This window comes from Pinus tabuliformis, chromosome 8 (genome assembly GCF_031772625.1).
Source record: "Pinus tabuliformis cultivar Carrire ecotype Pingquan chromosome 8, CPIR1, whole genome shotgun sequence".
In the NCBI taxonomy this organism is placed as follows: Eukaryota; Viridiplantae; Streptophyta; class Pinopsida; order Pinales; family Pinaceae; genus Pinus; species Pinus tabuliformis.
The window spans coordinates 1426946286-1426965713 of NC_142294.1; the positions used below are offsets into that span (position 1 = coordinate 1426946286).

General features: G+C 33.7%; 1 protein-coding gene and 1 pseudogene across 1 annotated transcript in view; both read left to right on the plus strand.

Annotated features, from left to right (window-relative positions):
* LOC149240994 (ABC transporter B family member 10-like) overlaps positions 1–13109 on the plus strand; it is a 33193-nt gene extending 20084 nt beyond the window's left edge. Inside the window, exons 6-12 of the mRNA XM_089373855.1 lie at positions 3030–3066; positions 3875–4191; positions 4559–4782; positions 5216–5586; positions 7266–7702; positions 9283–9524; positions 11216–13109. Coding sequence (XP_089229981.1) covers positions 3030–3066; positions 3875–4191; positions 4559–4782; positions 5216–5586; positions 7266–7702; positions 9283–9524; positions 11216–12418 — 2831 coding nt within the window. The 3' untranslated portion in view covers positions 12419–13109. The remainder of the gene's footprint in view (positions 1–3029; positions 3067–3874; positions 4192–4558; positions 4783–5215; positions 5587–7265; positions 7703–9282; positions 9525–11215) is intronic.
* A 5355-nt stretch (positions 13110–18464) lies between these two features.
* Positions 18465–18974, plus strand: LOC149240995 (pathogenesis-related protein PR-1 pseudogene; annotated as a pseudogene).
* Positions 18975–19428: the final 454 nt, after the last annotated feature.

Below are 19428 nucleotides of genomic sequence, written 5' to 3' on the forward strand. Positions count from 1 at the left end.
ACTTAAAGTTCAAGGCTATGGCATAATAAATGTGTACTTACCTAATGGACAAATGCGACAGATTCATAATGTGATGTATGTACCTGCTCTTAAAAAGAATTTGCTATCTGTTTCCACTATCACTGATAATCATTTAAAAGTAGAATTTGGTAAGTTGGGGTGTCTAGTGAAAGATGTTTAGGACCACTACAAGGTTGTTTAAACTTAGCTACAGGTGCAAAAGTGTCTTCATAATCAATTCCCTCCTGTTGAGCATATCCTTTTGCTACTAATCTTGCCTTAAATTTATCAATTGTACCATCTGCTTTAAATTTTGTTTTGTACAACCATTTGCTTCCAATTGGAACTTTATTTTCAGGAAGTTCCACTAATTCCCATGTTTGATTTTTCATAATAGAAGCATACTCATCATTCATAGCATTAATCCATGGTTCATGTTGTTTAGCCTGTTCATAATCAATTGGTTCTTCAACATTCATTATATTAGACATTAAGGCATAGTCTCTATACCTTTCAGGAAGCCAAGTCTGTCGAGATGACCTTCTTGGTGTGGGTGTTCCATCCATGATTCGTTGGCTTTGAGGTGTATCACCTCCTTGTGATGACTCACTGCTGCTAGATGTGCTCATACTGCTGCTATCATCCTGATCCTGTACCTGTACCTGGACCTGTTCCTGTTCCTGCTTAATCAAAGTATCAAGCTTGAGATGTGCATCATTAGAAATATGCCATGTATCATTCTTTGTGTTACTTTTATCAGTCTGCTCATGAAACAATACATCACGACTTGCAAATAGTTTATGGGAACTTGGATCAAACAATTTATAGGCTTTCTGATCCGTACAATATCCAATGAAAACACACTTGATGGACTTGGCATCAAGTTTGCTTCTGTTAGCCTTAGGAATATGAGCAAAAGCAGTACATCCAAAGACTTTGAAATGACTCACATCGGGTTTATAACCATAAAGAACCTTAAAAGGAGTTTGAAAAACTAATTTCTTAGTGGGACATCGATTCTTCAGATAAGCAGCAGTGTTAATGGCTTCTGCCCAGAAACCATTAGAGATGTTCTTACCTTGCAGCATACTACGAGCAGATTCCACCAAGGTTCTATTCCATCGCTCAGCAACACCATTTTGTTGAGGGGTATGTGGCACTGTGAACTGTTGTTGAATTCCATTAGATTTACAATAGGTGTTAAATGCTTTTGACTTATATTCACCCCCTTGATCAGATCTGAGTATTTTGATGCACTTTCCTGTTTGTTTTTCAACCATATTTCGAAACTCTTTAAAATACTCAAATATGTCACTTTTCCTTCTAATGAAATAGACCCAGGTATATCTAGATCTATCATCAATAAAAATAACAAAGTATGAAGCACCACCAAGAGACCTAGTTTGCATAGGTCCGCATACATCAGTGTGAATTAATTCAAGAATATCATACTTCCGTTTCTCAGTATGAACAGGAAACTCTTCTCTATGCTGCTTACCAAGTGCACAAGCTTCACATGGTAAATGTTCACACTTCATAACAGGAAGACCTTCAACCATTGATTTCCTTTGTAACAACGATAAATCATTGTAATTTAGGTGCCCATACCTGTGATGCCATAATTCTGTTGTCGATGTCTCTTGGGATGTCAATGCAACATGGCGCTTGACTGTCACATCCAATCTGTATAATCCTCCAACCCTGGTACCTGTAGAAACAACCTTGTAGTGGTCCTGAACATCTTTCACTAGCCACGGGTTTGTGAAAAGCAAAAATGATCCTAACTTGTATGTTAAGAAAGATGAAAAAGGAAATGTTGCTTTAATATCTTTATATGTGGATGATCTCATTATAACAGGCAGTGCTCACAAGTTAATTGAAGAAATTAAAGTTCAGTTGTCACAGGTTTTTGAAATGAAAGATTTGGGTGAAATGCATTACTGTTTAGGCATTGAGGTATGGAGAGAAACTGGTAAAACTTTGATCACTCAAAGCAAATATACAAAGGAGATTCTTAAAAAGTTCAATATGACAGATTGTAAAGCTATGTCAACTCCCTTAGAACAGAATGCAAAGTTGTACAAAGAAGATGGTTCGAAAGAGGCAGATGGAACATTATATCGTCAATTAGTGGGAAGTTTGAACTATCTCACCACTACCAGGCCAGACATTGCATACTCAGTCAGTATCCTTAGTCAATTCATGGCTAAGCCTTCAGGAAATCATTGGAATGCTGCAAAGAAAGTTCTCCGATACTTAAAGGGAACAGTGAATCTTGGTATTATGTATACTGATGTATCTGATGTTGCACTGACAGGTTTTTCTGATTCAGATTGGGCAGGAAATCCAGATGACAGACGATCTACCTCTGGCTATGCATTTCATATTGGATCAGGGGTCGTATCTTGGAGTAGTAAGAAACAGCCAACTGTTTCTTTATCATCAACAGAATCAGAGTACAAAGCTTTGACCAATGCCACCTATGAAGCTATTTGGTTGCGGAGAATTCTTGCAGATCTTGAAGAAGCGCAAAGTGGTGCAACATGTATCAATTGTGATAATCAGAGTGCTATCAAATTAGCACATAATCCAGTTTACCATGCTAGAACAAAACACGTTGAGTTACAGTACCACTTTGTACGTGAGAAAATTGAGTCAAAAGAAATTGGATTGATATTTTGTAACACCAAGGATAATGTGGCTGATATATTTACTAAGCCCCTTGGTAAAATCAAATTTGAAGTTTTTAGAAGTCAGTTAGGTATTGTAGAGAATCCATTTCTCCATTAAGGGAGGATGTGAAAATAATGCAGAAATAGATTTAGTTATGAAGCAGTTGAACAGAATTAGTTATGAGCAGTTGAACAAGAATTAGTTGTGAGTGGTTAGGAATTGGTTGCATAAGTTTTCCTATATAAGTGTGATGTAATTAAGCAATTGAATTGATGAAGTTGTGTGAGCTTTGTCTCACTTTTGCTGGTGTTTCTGCCTGTGTCTTTGTTATAGTTTGTGTTGTATTTGTTTTAATTCATTCACCACGATGCTCAATGTTGTCACCAGTGGACTGTAAGTAATAATTTGACAACTATTTTACCATTCCCACTGGGATTTTTATTCAGGCATCTTTATAAAATAGAATTCTTTATTTAAGTCCACTCTAATTTCTGATTGATCTATGAAAAAATATGGAGAATTACAAAAAGAAAAAAGGTATCATAGTCTTGATACTGATTATCTCAAAGGTATGTCAGACTCAAGCTGCAATAAAGTCATTAGTTGGTGGTGTTATGGGCTTATCCTGTTTGTTTGAGGGGTGAATTCAAATCTCCATTTTTAATTTAATGATATTTTTTTAATTTAATTATGTTGGAGGTTATATGATTAAATAGATTCAATACAATCCTAAAACAGATTAGTTTGTTAAATTTAACAGTTTTCACACTTATTTTATCCACCTTATCTTCATAGTTTCAAGAAAGATATTGACAATTTTGTAACATTTTAAACTGTATTTAATAGGTAAAAATTTGATAATCAAATTCTATTGTTACTCAACACTTAATAATAAATATGTTAACACTTTAATAATAAATATGTTAACACTTAATAATAAATATGTTAATCTTAACTCACACATGCATATACATAATTAACCATGATTAAACTTAATTTTTTAAAAATGAACTTTTTAAAAGTCAATTTTTTAAAAATGAGCTTTTTAAAAGTCATTCCTAACAGGTTCTCTTCTCTTCATTCTGGATTTGTCTCTGTTGAAACATAGGCATAGTTGTCATCTTGATTTTGGCAGAGCTGTTTCAACTCCATTTTTTCCCACTGCTGGGTGATGAGAACTTAGCCTGAAGGGTCTGTGCAGGTCTCTTGGACAAGCAGCGCCAGATATAAGTGCATTCGGACGAGCTCAAAGTGCTGCTTATTCTATTTTTGAGATGATAAATCGAGACTCTTCTGGAAAGTCAAGCTCTGGTAAAGGAAGCAGACTAGAGAGCGTAGAGGGAAACCTTGAATTACGAAACGTGCGCTTCAGTTATCCATCTCGTCCAGATGTCATCATATTTGAGGATTTGAGTTTCAGTATTCCAGCGGGGAAGGTGGTTGCCATTGTTGGTGGCAGCGGATCTGGGAAAAGCACTGTTATCTCCTTCATTGAGCGCTTCTATGACCCAATTTCAGGTACAGTCAACTAGCATTTTAAGTGAAGTTAGGTGCTTTCTAATTATCAGATGTTATTGAGTTTTTGATCGGAATCTGGCCAAAAAAAATTCATTCAAATTTTTATCTTTGTGATTTAAATTGAATTTTTAATTGTATATATAAATTTAGCATTTGGAAAAAATTAAAATTACTTAAATTGTAAAAAATTTACCACTCAAATTTATAATTCTAACAAATAAATTTCTACTAAACAAATTCAACGAAAAAATATACTTAAAAAAATCCTTAAAACATTTGACTTATTAACTTTTAAGTTATTTATTTTTAAAAATTTTCTGGCCGTTGATATCAATATGGGCAAGGTATATTTTTATGGTTTTGGCAGGGAAAATTATGTTGGATGGGCATGACATTAAAAGCTTGGAGCTGAAATGGTTGAGGGGGCAGATTGGTCTGGTGAATCAAGAACCTGCATTATTTGCAACGACCATTCGGGAGAATATACTTTATGGCAAGGGTGACGCAACCATGGATGAAATTACTCAGGCTGCAAAATTATCGGATGCTGATCTTTTCATAAATAATCTTCCGGATCGCTATGAAACACAGGTGATTTACAGTAAAAAAATCTCAGAATTAATTTTCAAGGAATGTACATGTCAGAATCAATAGGCATAGAGTCTGGTAATTTGGTAATTTAGAAGTTTTCATGTGGATTGTAGATTTAAGGAATATTTTTAAATTAGACTGTTTGAGAGATGTTAGGATAGAGGTTAATTTTTGACTTTTCTCTTGATTATCTGATTTTGAGATATTCTGGAATTTGCAATTTACATAATTTCCGCCTTTAAATCGACTCAAACAAATTTTGAACATTGATTTTCATGATTTACCTCATACTTCATAACAAAGCTATCTATCTTTATTGAACTTTTGAGTTTAAACCCAAATATCTTTTAAAAAGCTGCTAAAAACAATTTTGACAAAGCAGGAAGCATTATAGCACAACAATTAATTCTAACTATCATCCTTCACCTTGCAGGTTGGTGAACGAGGGGTTCAATTATCTGGGGGACAGAAACAGCGAATAGCAATCTCTAGAGCTATAGTTAAAAATCCAGCGATACTTCTCCTGGACGAGGCCACCAGTGCCTTGGATTCAGAATCTGAAAAAAGTGTGCAAGTAGCTCTCGATCGTGTCATGGTTGGGCGGACAACCGTAGTAGTTGCTCATCGCTTATCCACTATAATAAACGCAGACATTATAGCTGTAATTCAAAATGGTAAAATTGTGGAAAGTGGTGATCATAAAACGCTGATGTCCAAAGAGGGAGGAGCATATGCAACCCTTGTCAAGTTGCAGGAATCGAGTAAAGAGGTTGCAGAGGGTCCGGCCCTCTCTCGTCAGAAAAGGTGTGGGCTGGATCATGGCCTTGGCATCTCTCAGATAATTTTAGGTTACTAGTTAGTTTAATGAGATTGGAGATTTGAAGATTTTTTTCCTTGATTGTTGTTTTTATTGGTCAGATTTTGGAAAATTTTTAGGAAGAATATTTTTAGAATAATTGGTTTATTCATATTCTTAGAATATTTGGATTTGATTTTGATGCAGAAAAGTTAAGTTATTTGTTTTATTTGTTTCTGTCTATCAAAATTTAGAATATTCTTTGAAATATAATTGGATTATGTATCATTAGATTATGTATCAATACAACTTTGTTGAGTGTTGATTGATTTCATCTAGATATATAAGTTGTCGTGTCTAGAGGTATTTTCCAATCCAATATGAAAGAGATGTTGTTGTAATATCTTGTTATGTTATGTTATTTAAACATTTTGACTGATTAAATTAAATAAAAATAAAATTAAATTAAAAAATTATTTAAAAAAATAAAAAATTAAATTATTTCAGAAATATATATATATATATATATTAAAAATAAAATAAAATAAATTTTATGTATATGAAACTAGTGTAGATCCAATTTAAATCCGGATTTATTAAGTGTGGAGAAGGATCAAATCTAACAAGGTATAAACTCTTTTTCAAGTTTTGCACTTAAAAAAAGGTTTACACTTAGAGATTTAATCTCTCATCTGGAATTAAGATAGACCTACCCATGTGATTCATATATAGTCCAATTTCAAATGCATCTGATCTAATAATATATCTCAATTTGATCTAATGATCTATCTCAATTTCTCTGTGATCAATATATATCTCAACATATATTGTAATCAAAGAAACATTGTCAGGTGTTCATTCTTTGTTGAAATTTTTGTTGATTTTTTATTAAATTTGAAGCAAGAAATTTTTTTGATACAGAATTATTTTAATTGGATTATGTACTATTAGATCATAATATGATGCAATCAGTGCGACCATATTGACTGTGGACTGATTTCATTTAGCTATAAACATTATTGTGTCCAGAGGCACTTTCCAACCTATGAAAATAATGTTGTAATGTCCTCTTATATTATGTTATTTAAACATTTTGACTGGTTAAATTGAATTAAAAAAAATAAAAAATAAACTAAAAATAATTTAAAATAAAATTATATATATATATATATATATATATATATATATATATAATTAATTTAATAAATAATAATTTAAAACAATCTACCTTTTATATATATATATATATATATATATATATATATATATATATATATATATATCAGGGTAGATTGTTTTAAATTATTATTTATTAAATGTGGATATATATATATATATATATATAATCAGGGTAGATTATTTTAAATTATTATTTATTAAATATGGAGAGATAAAATCTATTGAGGTGTAATTTTTTCTTCAAATTTCATACTAAAAAAGTGTTTAGAAAATTTGATTCTTCTAAAATAAATCCAAAATTAAAATAAATTTACGCTAATCATATATATCTCAGTATATATTGCAATGAAAGAAACATTGTTAGGTGTTCATTCTTTATTGAGATTTTGGTGGATTTCTTATTAGATTTGAAGCAAGAAATTCTTTTGATACAGGATTAGTTTACCTTTTATGCTTTCTTGATTGTACATGGGCTGACATGATGTTATCCGTTGGATTCATGATGCAGTGCGGTCGTTTCACGAGGTGGTGGTGGCTCTATCTCGCAAAGAACATTCAGTTTCGAAGCATCAGACAAGGAGTCATCATTGGGAGCATTTTCCAGGCCTTTTGGTTCAGAGACGAACGAGATTGCCAAAACTGAGAGAGTTCCTTTTACTCGATTGGTCAAAATGGCTGCCCCAGACTGGATGCGCGCTGTCCTTGGGATGTCGGGAGCAATATTTGCAGGAGGACAAATACCCTTGTTTGCCCTGGGAGTCACTCAAGGCATGGTGGCCCTTTACAGTGCGGATTACGGTTACACCAAAAGTGAAATACGCAAAATCTGCTTGCTTTTTTGCACCGCTGCTGTGCTCACAGTCTTTGCACATGTGCTGGAACATGTCAACTTCGCAACAATGGGCGAACGTCTTACATTACGTGTGAGGGAGATGATGTTCGCAGGTGAGAATTGCATCCTTCAATTAAAACAGCAGCTGCAAACTTTGTATGTGGGATATCAAATTTATTATTATAACCTGTGAGTCTAGGGCTGGAATGGATTTAATCAATGATTAAGAATATGTGTTAGTTAGATGTTTATTAATAATATGTAGTTCATTAAATTAACTCCAGACCGTTAGAGTATTTATATTTTTATAAAGTATGTATATTTTTATAGGTTTTAGTTGTCTAATTCTGGTACTGAAATGTTTCATTTTAGTAATGACATTCATAATAAATTATTATTATTATTATAAAAATATCATCCATATCATTGACCAACCATAGTAAATCAAGTTTATTTATAACCAACCATACTCAACCAAGGTCAACCTTAGTCAACCTAGATCTACCTCAATGAACTAAGGTCAACCTTGTCAACCCTGTTCACCCATTAATGTAACCATTATTGTAACATTCATGTAACATCAACCATGATGAACTCATGAACTCATGTAACAATGTAACAATCATCCACATAAATGTAATATTGTTAAATCCATATAACATAAATATATTGTTAAATTAATGGTTGACCATGGTCAACTTTAATAAACTCTCTTCAACATTGTTCAACCATCCCTTAATAACCATGGTCAACCCTTGACAACTATTTATAACCATAGTCAGGTAATGTGAATCATAGCCAAGCATGGTTTACAAATCAACAGTGTGCATGTCAGCCATCTACTAGCACAACCTCGTTAGTAAATGTGGTGGATTGGCACATTTTCCACATTTTACAACTTGAGTGGACCTAATGGTTAAAAGCACCTCTTTCCTCTTAAGATGTCACATGTTCAAAGCCACAGGGGGTAGATTATGAATGCCTTGGTAGACTTTAGCAGTCAAATCACTGCAAAGAGGTGGATCCCTTGTCCCATAAACAAGGTGGTCTCATACACCAATTTGGTGTCTTGCTTGGTGGTGACCTTAAAATTAAATAATAATAATAAAAATGAGTCAATCTATAAATATCAACCACGTTTACTTATGTATAAATATCAACCACATTTACTTATGTAGTTGTTGTTATTATTATTATAATAAAAATATAAGCCTTATCCATACTAAGTTGAAAAATAGCCATTACTAAGTTGAAAAATAGCCATGACCAAATAGTTGAACAGATTGAGTTTATCCTTACAGATACACCTGATAATTTATTACACTGAAAATAAAAGGGAGATGCAAACTTTGAGGTGCCTGAGAGTCCAAAATAAGAACTTCTCACCTTGAATTTTTTCTTATCCTTCCCGGGGCTGAATAGATTTTCACACATGAACATTTTCCCCACCCAGACAGCCACAGGAGCATAATAGATTTTCACACACAAACATTTCCCCAGCCACACAGGTTGTTAAATACCTAGCTCCTCTCCGTTTAATACATTATGAGAAAAAGGTGAGCTGCAAATTTAATATTAGCTGAGGGTCCAAAACCACTGAGTTTTGCATCTTGAAATTTTTTGTTATTCTAGTTGCTTACTCAACATGGGGTTACGCTAGTTTCTCAGCACTTGAAATTTGTAATTGTGTCAGCAATCCTGCGAAATGAAGTGGGGTGGTTTGATGATAACAGCAATAACAGTGGCCTGGTGTCTTCTCGGTTGGCGTCGGACGCAACATTAGTGAGAGGTTTGGTGGTAGACCGTGGGTCCATTCTACTGCAAAACTTGTCGCTCATTGTGACTGCAGTTATAATTGCATTCATCGAGCAATGGCGTATCACCCTGGTTATATTGGCCACTTACCCCTTCCTCGTCATTTCCCAGATGTGTGAGGTATGCAAACTCTATCGCCCGCTATTCACATGAAACTTATGATTTGCCAAGAAGTTCAGGGAGGTTGAATTTTCGGATGTAATTTATTGGATGTATCAATTTTAATTGTTTTATATTCTTAAATCATTGAAAGACATTCAGCTTAATAGATATTGGGTTTTACATTCTTAAATTATTTAATGACATTTAGTTTAACAAAGATTATGTAAACAGAGCTGACTTTTAAACAGAGGTCTTCAAACCCTATAGGTGGTCTTCAACAAAGTTAAAATTAAGTCTTATGTAAAGTTCAATTTTTTTGAATTTATTAACCAGTAGCTAATTCATGCAGATAGGTCCAATATTACTGAAGTTAGTGAAATTTTACTTATTAGGATTTTTTTTTAAATTATTAAAACAGTTTCACAGCATTTAAGCAGTTGTGTGAAGTATGCAAACTGGTGCATACTATTTAGGCGATTGAGTTTTAATAACAAGCCTCTTAATGGAGGCCAAGTTTGTTGGACTTACTAAGTTTTTTTAAATGATTTGTGAGGTATGCAAACGGGTGCCTATTATATATGTGAAGATTGAGTTTTAATAACAAGCCTCTTAATGGAGGCAAAGTTTGTGGGACTTATTAGGTTTTTAAAAATGATTTGTGAGGTAACTGGTGCATATTATTCATGTGAAGATTCAGTTTTAATAACAAGTTTCTTAACGGAGGCAAAGTTTGTTGGACTCGTTAAGTTTTTTTAAATGATTTGTGAGGTATGCAAAACTGGTGCATATTATTCATGTGAAGCTTTTGAGTTTTGTTAGGGTTAGGGTTTGTTTGAATTCAATTAGGGTTAATATTTGTTTGAATTCAATTAGGGTTAGGATTTGTTTGAATTTACTAAGGTTTCAATAGTGTTAGCGTTTGTTTGAACTTAATCAGGGTTAGGATTTATTTGAATTTATTAAGGTTTAGTTGTGTGTATTAAAATTTCAGTGTTTAAGCATATGTGTGCGGTATTCAAACTGGTTCATATTATTCGTGTAAATCTTCTGAGCTTTCATAACAAGTTAGGGTTTGTTCATATCATTCATGTAAGGGTTTGTTTGAATTCAATCATAGTTAGGATTTTTTTGAATTTATTAAGTTTCAACAGGGTTAGGGTTTGTTTGAATTCAATCATAGTTAGGATTTTTTTGAATTTATGAAGTTTCAACAGGGTTAGGGTTTGTTTGAAAGTTGGAATTCAATCAGAGTTAGGATTTGTTTAAATTTATTAAGATTTCAATAGGGTTATGGTTTGTCTTAATTTACTTGGGTTTAAGGTTTGTTTTGAATTCAATCAGGGTTGGGATTTGTTTGAATTTATTAAGGTTTCAATTGGGTTAGGGTTCGTTTGAATGTTTGAATTCAATCAGGGTTAGGATTTGTTTGGATTTATTATGGTTTCAATAGGGTTATGATTTGTCTGAATTCAATCAGAGTTAGGATTTGTTTGAATTTATTAAGGTTTCAATATGGTGAGGGTTTAGGATTTCTGGGGTTTAGGATTTCTTTGAATTTATAAGGTTTCGTTGTGTTTATTAAAATTTCAGTGTTTAAGCGGATGTGTGTGGTATTCAAACTGGTGCATATTATTCATGTAAATCTTCCGAGCCTCAATAACAAGCCTTCTGATTTTGAGTATCTTGTGTCTCTGTGTTTTCCATAACAGAGGTTCTTCATGACAGGATATGGGGGAAACCTGAGCAAAGCTTATCTAAAAGCCAATATGATGGCCACCGAAGGGGTGAGCAATATCAGAACAGTGGCGGCCTTCTGTGCTGAAGAGAAACTCATCGACATGTTCAGCAGAGAATTAGAGGAGCCACGAAAAAAATCTTTTATTCGTGGGCAAATAGCAGGATTCTTCTACGGAATTTCACAGTTCTCCATGTTCAGCTCCTATGGTTTGGCCCTGTGGTATGCCTCCACTCTCATCAAGAACTACGAAGCATCATTTGGGTCCGTGATGAAAACGTTCATGGTTCTCATAGTCACAGCCCTGGGCATGGCAGAGACCCTGGCAGTCTGCCCTGATTTAATCAAGGGCACAGATGCTGTGAGCTCTGTATTTGAAATTGTGGACAGGAAAACAGAAATTCCTCCAGACGACCCAAATGGCGAAGTTCTGACCCATGTACAAGGGGTGATCCAGTTGAAACATGTGGATTTCAGCTACCCTGCAAGGCCGGATGTGAAAATTTTTGAGGACTTCAACCTTGTAGTAAAATCTGGTCGATCTGTGGCACTGGTTGGTTCCAGTGGCTCGGGAAAAAGTTCAATTCTTGCTCTGATATTGAGATTCTACGATCCAACTGCAGGCAAGGTGATGGTCGATGGCATAGATATCAAGAAATTGAAGGTGAAGTCATTGCGTAAACACATAGGTCTAGTTCAGCAGGAACCTGCTCTGTTCGTCACTACCATATTCGATAACATCATCTATGGAAGAGATGGAGCCACTGAAGCTGAGGTTATTGAAGCTGCTAAATTGGCCAATGCCCACAACTTTATCAGTAGCCTGCCAGATGGGTATCGGACCGAGGTGGGTGAGAGGGGAGTTCAGTTGTCAGGGGGGCAGAAACAGAGAGTTGCCATTGCTAGAGCAGTGCTCAAAGATCCTGCTATTCTACTTTTAGATGAGGCCACCAGTGCCCTTGATGCTGAATCTGAGAATGTTGTGCAACAGGCATTGAACCAGCTGATGAAGAACAGGACTACTGTTATGGTAGCCCATCGTCTGTCTACTGTTCAGAATGCTGATGTCATTGCTGTTTTGCAGGATGGTAAAATTGTTGAGCAAGGCTCTCATTCCAATCTTCTCAACAAGGATGGTGCCTATTCAAAGCTTGTCAGTCTTCAACAACATCAATGACTTCTACACAGGGTTAGCCTTCCAGTCTATATTTCATCTTGGGTTCAGTATGGTGCCTATTCAGAGCTTGTCAGTCCTCAACAACATCAATGACTTCTACATAGGGTTAGCTTTCCAATCTAGTTTTCATCTTGGGTTTCATAAAACATAGTTGGATGGGTTAAGCTTGAATTTAACAGTGATACATATTGTGTAGATGTTCTCTATACTATGATCACGTGAAAAAAATATTGGTCAGATCATGTGAAAACAACTGATACTCTGTTGTCTTTGGTGATTGGAATAAAAACACACATTGGATTCTCTGTTTGGGTATTAAGCAGTAAACAGATTGTAAAGACATGGAATCTCTTGATGGGCCACACAGCAATAAGGTTGCAGGATAGGAGACTTGGTAGATTGCCAGTAGAGATTTAAACATTGATTCATGAGGTGTCATGTACGAGGGGCCGTGCTTTTGTATTTCAATAAATATGCAGTTTATCACTTTCTGGATTGCTGGTTGCATTTGATAAAAAGCTGAAAGTGCAAATAGCTCTGAATGAAGCTTCGATTAGTCCATGGAAACGTTTACAGATATGTAAGCTGATCTGAAATATGTAGCTGTGAATGAAATGTGCAGAGGCTTTGCACAAAGTTGTTACATTATACAAAGAATTTAACTCAATTTAGATGAAATGAATATTGATTTCAAATATTAGATATTTGTGAGATGGTTTAATATTTAAATATTTGGTTGAATGGACACATTCAATTGTTGGTTGTGAAATATCAAATGTCTATTAAATAAGAGCACAGGGCCTTTGGTTGCATCTGTATGTAATGAAAGCAGAGGTATAAAATGTAGGATCTCTGCATGGGCCTTTGGTTGTATCTGTATGTAATGAAAGCAGAGGTATAAAATGTAGGATCTCTGCATGGGCCTTTGGTTGTATCTGTATGTAATGAAAGCATAGGATCTCTGCATGGCCCTTTGGTTGTATCTGTATGTAATGAAAGCAGAGGTATAAAATGTAAGATCTCTGCATGGGCCTTTGGTTGTATATGTATGTAATGAAAGCAGAGGTATAAAATGTAACATCTATGCATGCTTTGGTTGTATCTGTATGTAGTGAAAGCAGAGGTATAAAATGTAATATCTATGCATGCTAAAATTAAATTATTTATGTCAATAGAGTATTTGGAAAAAATATTTCGATATAAAAGTTAAAATGAAATTGTGAATTTTAAATTTTTTAAAATTTTGATTTATCTTTTATTTCGAATAACGATTTTTTTTAATTAAAAAATAATTCTTCATTATTTATTTTAATATTTCATTTTTAAGATGATCTCCTTTTCATACTTTTGAGCCAAATATTCTTGGTAAATAGAAGTGGTTAAGACATCCGCAATTAATCTATAGTAAAGTGCATATACTTAATTTTGCAATTAGTATAGTAATTTTGCAATTAATATAAATGAAGTGCACTTAATTTTGGAAGTGCATATATTTTAATACCTTAATTTTGCAAGGACAGCATATAATTTAATCTTTACAAGGATTCAAATCAAAGTTTGAATGTTAAAGAGTTATACTTTAATTTGCAAGGAGTTTATATACTTTAATATTTTAATTTTGGAAGAAGCGTATATACTTGAATTTTTGCAAGGATGGGATCCAAGTTAAAGCTTGAGAAAGTTATTAAGAGTTTAAAACAATTTGTAATTGTAATTTTAAATAAATATTGGTTGAGTTTGTTTTATTATTATTTTTTTAAAGTTCTAATTTCAGGGGGTGAAGAAATCTGATAGCAATTTATATATATATATATATAAAAGTTTTTTTTGTTATTTATTATATATATACATGTATATATTTGAATTATTATTGATGCTGAAATTTTTTATTCAGATTTTATTAAATATGTTTTTAAAATTTTAACTATTTTCATTTTTTGTTTTGATTGTTTGGCTAGTTACAAGAGGGATACTTTTTTTTTGTCTTACTATTTACTCGAAAATAATAATAATTATATATATATATATATATTGAATTATTTTCATTTTTGGTTTTGATTGTTTGGCTAATTACAAGAGGGATACTTCTTTTTTGTCTTACTATTTACTCGAAAATAATAATTATATATATATTGAATTATTACTGATGCCAAAATTCCTTATTCAGACTTTATTAAATATGTTTTTAAGACTTTAAGCACCTTCATTCTTGGTTTTGGTTGTTTGGCTAATTACAGGAGGGATACCTTTTTTGCCTTTACTACTTACTCCAAAAGAATTTGAAACATTTATTTTGATTAATTTATATCTCCTCTAGGAATGAAGATTCACGGTAAGTAAATAAATTGGAATTACTTGCAATGTTGTCTTGCTTGAGTTTATCTCTCTTTAAAAAAAAAGCCAATGATTATACAACTACTTAGTCCTTTGTTCTATTCTTTCAATTAACCATTTCTAATATTTCTTTGTAATATCATTTAATTTTAAATAAAAACCCAATTTCTTGAATTTTAATTGAAACTCTGAACTTTACTTCCTCTATCCCATGAAAGGTAAGGGGGGATTTTAGCCTCTTGATTATTTCCATTCCTGAACTTCTATAGTATAAATCAAGAATTTACTTTAACTTATTTTCTTCTCTTCTAGAACCATTAAAAAATAGCAATACATTGTCATCAAACAATAGACAAGTAAAAATTGAGGACCTTTTTATTTTAATCACACTCAGAGTTTTAGCTTTTGAGGCTACTTCAAAGGTGTTTACACAATGTTTAGAGGTGCTTCATGATATTTGGGGTACATGGTGTATCATTATCCCTTGGATGCTCCATGATGGATTTGCACATTTGAGGTGGCTTAATCAATGGTAGCTTGCATGGCATTCTTCCTTGGAGCATTGAAGATCATCAAATAGCTTGGGGCATTCTTCATATTAGCCAAATGTAGATTTATTGCTTGCTTTAGAGGGTGCCCCACATTGGTGGAGGAGCATTTGACATTCTAGAGGAGGGTGTTGAATTGTAGATGATATGGTGCATCTTGAATGTTTGTATGGAAACATGAAGTTGACTTGGGGAGACCTGAGTTGTGATAGTATGCATGCAAGGGGAATGGACTCGAGGGAGCACATGGCTTGGGGGGTGTTGGAAAAATCTCATGGAGTGCCCTTGCATTGGAGTCTTGCTTGTGTATGACATCACCTTGGGTTTGACATGTGTATCTTTGGATTATAGCATTTCACATGTGTATGACTACTTGTGGTTTTGTAGCTTCCTTTAAGGGTTTGGGCTCACATATGTATTGTTGGCATCTCTTACTTGTTATATATGTATAGGAAGGATAAGTCCATTTAATCATCATTATTATACTCTTTTTTTATAGTTGTTCTCTTAGACTAAAGCACTAGGGTTCATGAGAAAACTCTAAATTATGAAGTTTATAGAGAACATCTTTGTTGAGAGCTAGCTCTTGTGATATGCGTGTTCTTATTCTTATGAAGTAGAGGTCCAAGATGATGATCTAATAGCATCTTGATAATATTGAATTAGGGATGTGAAGAGAAGAGTGCACCTCTCTCTCTCTGAGATACTAGGGTTTCTTGGAGCATCTTGAATATTATAGTTAGGGTTTCATCCCTTGGAGCCATTAAAGCTATGGTTTTGTTATTAAACTCTATATTGTACTTGTTGAAGAGTGAAGAAGAGAGGACATATTTCCTAAGAGGAAATGACAACGATGTTTGCTTGTTAAAGCTTCTTGGTGTTGACTAGGGTCTTTTGGTTTTACCTATCTAAGGCTTCGGAGAGATAGAGAATTGTACTAGCATTTAAATGATGTTATGTATGTACATGACCAACATTTTTATACACACATATGGAGGTTTTAGAAGCCACAAGATTTTTTTTGTTGTACAATTGATTTTCAATTCTCTATTTCTTCATGCTTTGGTATTTTGTAATGTTTGTATATTGTTAATTTGACACAAGTTAAGGTTGAAATTGTTGAATCATTTAACATTCATCTTGAGGAAGATAAGAGTATATTTATTAGTATAATTCTCGGTGTCATAAAGTGATTTTCAAATATTGTTTTTGTTTGATAAGATTTTCCTAGAGGGTTGAAACTTGTTGGTACATAGTCAATATTTTTTTCTATTGGATTGTCTTGTTGATTAGCACTATTAAGAATTACCATACTTCATAACATCCCCAAGGCCAAAATTTCACATAGTTAAGATCTAGGAATTTATAAATTTCCTGATTTTGAAAATTTGACATAAAGTACATGTTCTTTTTCCTCTATAATTAATATATGTAATCCTTTGACAATAATAATAAAAAAGGAGGTAGATAAATGTTGTGTCTTACCTGTAGAGACTTTAAAAAAAGTCCCGAAGTAGAACCATTAATTAAAACAACATTTGAAATTGAAGATAGACACACCAAGATCCGATCAACCATTTGAACACAAATTCTTATGTGAATCAATATTAGTGAGAGAGGGTGATCTATCATATTCCTTGGATAAATTTAACAACATAACCATTGCATTTAATCTTTGAGTTTTGTTGATGTGTTGACCCTATTGGAGTATCCATATAGCTTCATCCTAACATAAACTATAACTATTATTTTATAAATGTTACATAGAAATAAGCATAAAGTCATTGAATGATTTTAGGACTATTCTTTTTAAGGTATTAATGATATAAAGATGGAATTTAGGACTATCCTTCTTCTGGATTAATGAAATAAAGATGGAATTAAATGAACTAGCCATTTTTATTATTTTTTTTAGGTATCTTCCATAGTTCTCAATAACTCTTCTTTTAGTCCGTCATAGAACTCTATTAAAAACTTGATTTTTCACTCATTAGATGTGGGACTCTTATCCTTGGAAAGGAAGCCAAAATAACTTTTAATTCTTTCTTAAGTATTTCCTTGGCCAACTATTCATTTTACTCATTGCCTACAAAAATAAAGGGAAAAATGAGTTATTCTTTGCTATTTCAACAATGTTGATTATGTTTGGGTCTTTCTATAATTCCTTAAGTGAGAAATTCCCTTATCAATGATTTCCTTTCCTCAAATGACTTAACATTATTGCCATCATAATTAAATTATGTTTCCCATATAGTATTATGGAAATATTTTGTGTTTTCATCCTCATTGACTAACCAAAAAACCTTACTTTTGTTAGGTTAAATTTGATTGGGTGAAAGAGTCAAAGAGTTAGATCAACAATGGTGGTTTTAGGGCCTATGGTTTTGGTAGCCCATGATCTTAGAATTAGTGGATTACTTGTAATGAAGCCTTTAAAAAACTTGGAATATTCATTGTAATGTGCTTAGAAATCAGTAATAAAAACTCACTTAGTGAATTTGATTAAAGAAATAATAAATCTATTTACATGTTAAAATAATTTTAAAATAACATAGATATAAAAATCTACATGATACAAAAAAAAATTAATATCAAATATCTAAAATAAATATCAAGGAATATCAAATCTCTAAAATATAAATATATATATTCATATAAAAATTGATAAAAAAAAAAATTTACACATCTAAAAAGTTGATTCCTCTGGACGATGTAAGTTGCGCGTCTTACTCACAGGTGTGTCCTTTCAAATAACTGCCCACGCGTTCTCATCTCGTTAACAGTTAGGGCTTTACTCCACGTGCATAACGAGCAAAATAGGTTCCCGCCGCCTCCTCTCGAATCTCAAAATTCAAAATGATAGGACCGTCCGTCTTTATGCCTTACATTTTGGGGTTGGAAGGATCTGTTGTCTGCGATAGCTTATCCCCCTATATATTACCGCATACGTTTGCGCCACCACCTACTATTTATTGACTTACTCGTTAGTACAAATCTGTCTTGGTTTTCTGTTAATTGTCTTCACAAACAGTATATAAACAAGCTAAGTGTGGGCAGCTCTTAAAGTATTTTCTTCAGACAGCCAGCGAACGTCTTTGCCCTGCAATTTCGGAAACAATATTGAGGCTGCATCTGTCCAGTACCTTGCTATTGTTGCCATAAAAATGAGGCAGACATCGTCTCTTCTGGTTGTAGTAGCTGCCTTGAGCGTTACAATCTATAACCTACAAATGGTTGCGGGAGCAGGTGCGAACATTAGTGAAACCATTAAAGCATTTCTGGTTCCACATAACAAGGCGAGAGAACAAGTGGGAGTCCCTCCTCTGAAATGGGATGTCAAGCTTGCAACGTATGCTCGTGTTTACGCGAGGGAAAGAAGAGGTGATTGCCTCCTTCAGCATTCCGAGGGTCCATTCGGAGAGAACATATTCTGGGGGAGTGGCAGAGGTTGGAACGCTACAGAGGCAGTGGGTGCATGGGTGGATGAAAAGAAGTGGTATAACTATGCAAATAATAGCTGCAGCTCTGGTCAAGACTGCACGCACTACACTCAGATTGTTTGGAGAACGACAACTAATGTTGGATGTGCCATCATCAAATGTAACAGCGGTGACACGTTCATCACATGCAATTACTACCCTCCTGGAAATTATGTTGGAGCGAGACCATACTGAAGCATTGGCGCCCACTATTTAACATTCATTCTCCCGCTTGGCTTTCCAGCTTCCGCCATATTCATAGTCTGATACTGGATGCAAATTTCATCCTTTCTCACTACCATTTGTATTTCTTTCTCAGGACCATTTGTATTCGTTATCATATTCTTATTCTTCTAATACATATGTATATTTCACTATTTAAATGTAATTATACATAAGCTTCTCCGATGCTTATATTGATTGAATATGTTGCTGGAATCTCATATTTTTTAGGACATCATGAAAGAGGGCCATAATTTTCGAGTGCAATCCGCATAAAATGACCATAAGCGAACCTGCTCTATTTTTATCAAAGTAATGTCAGTTATAATTAACCTTCAAAATAAAGCTAGCGAAGCGGTGTTTGTCGAAGGATGGCGCAATAGATGACTTAGTCCGAGCATGACGTAAATAAAGTGTGGTCATGGAG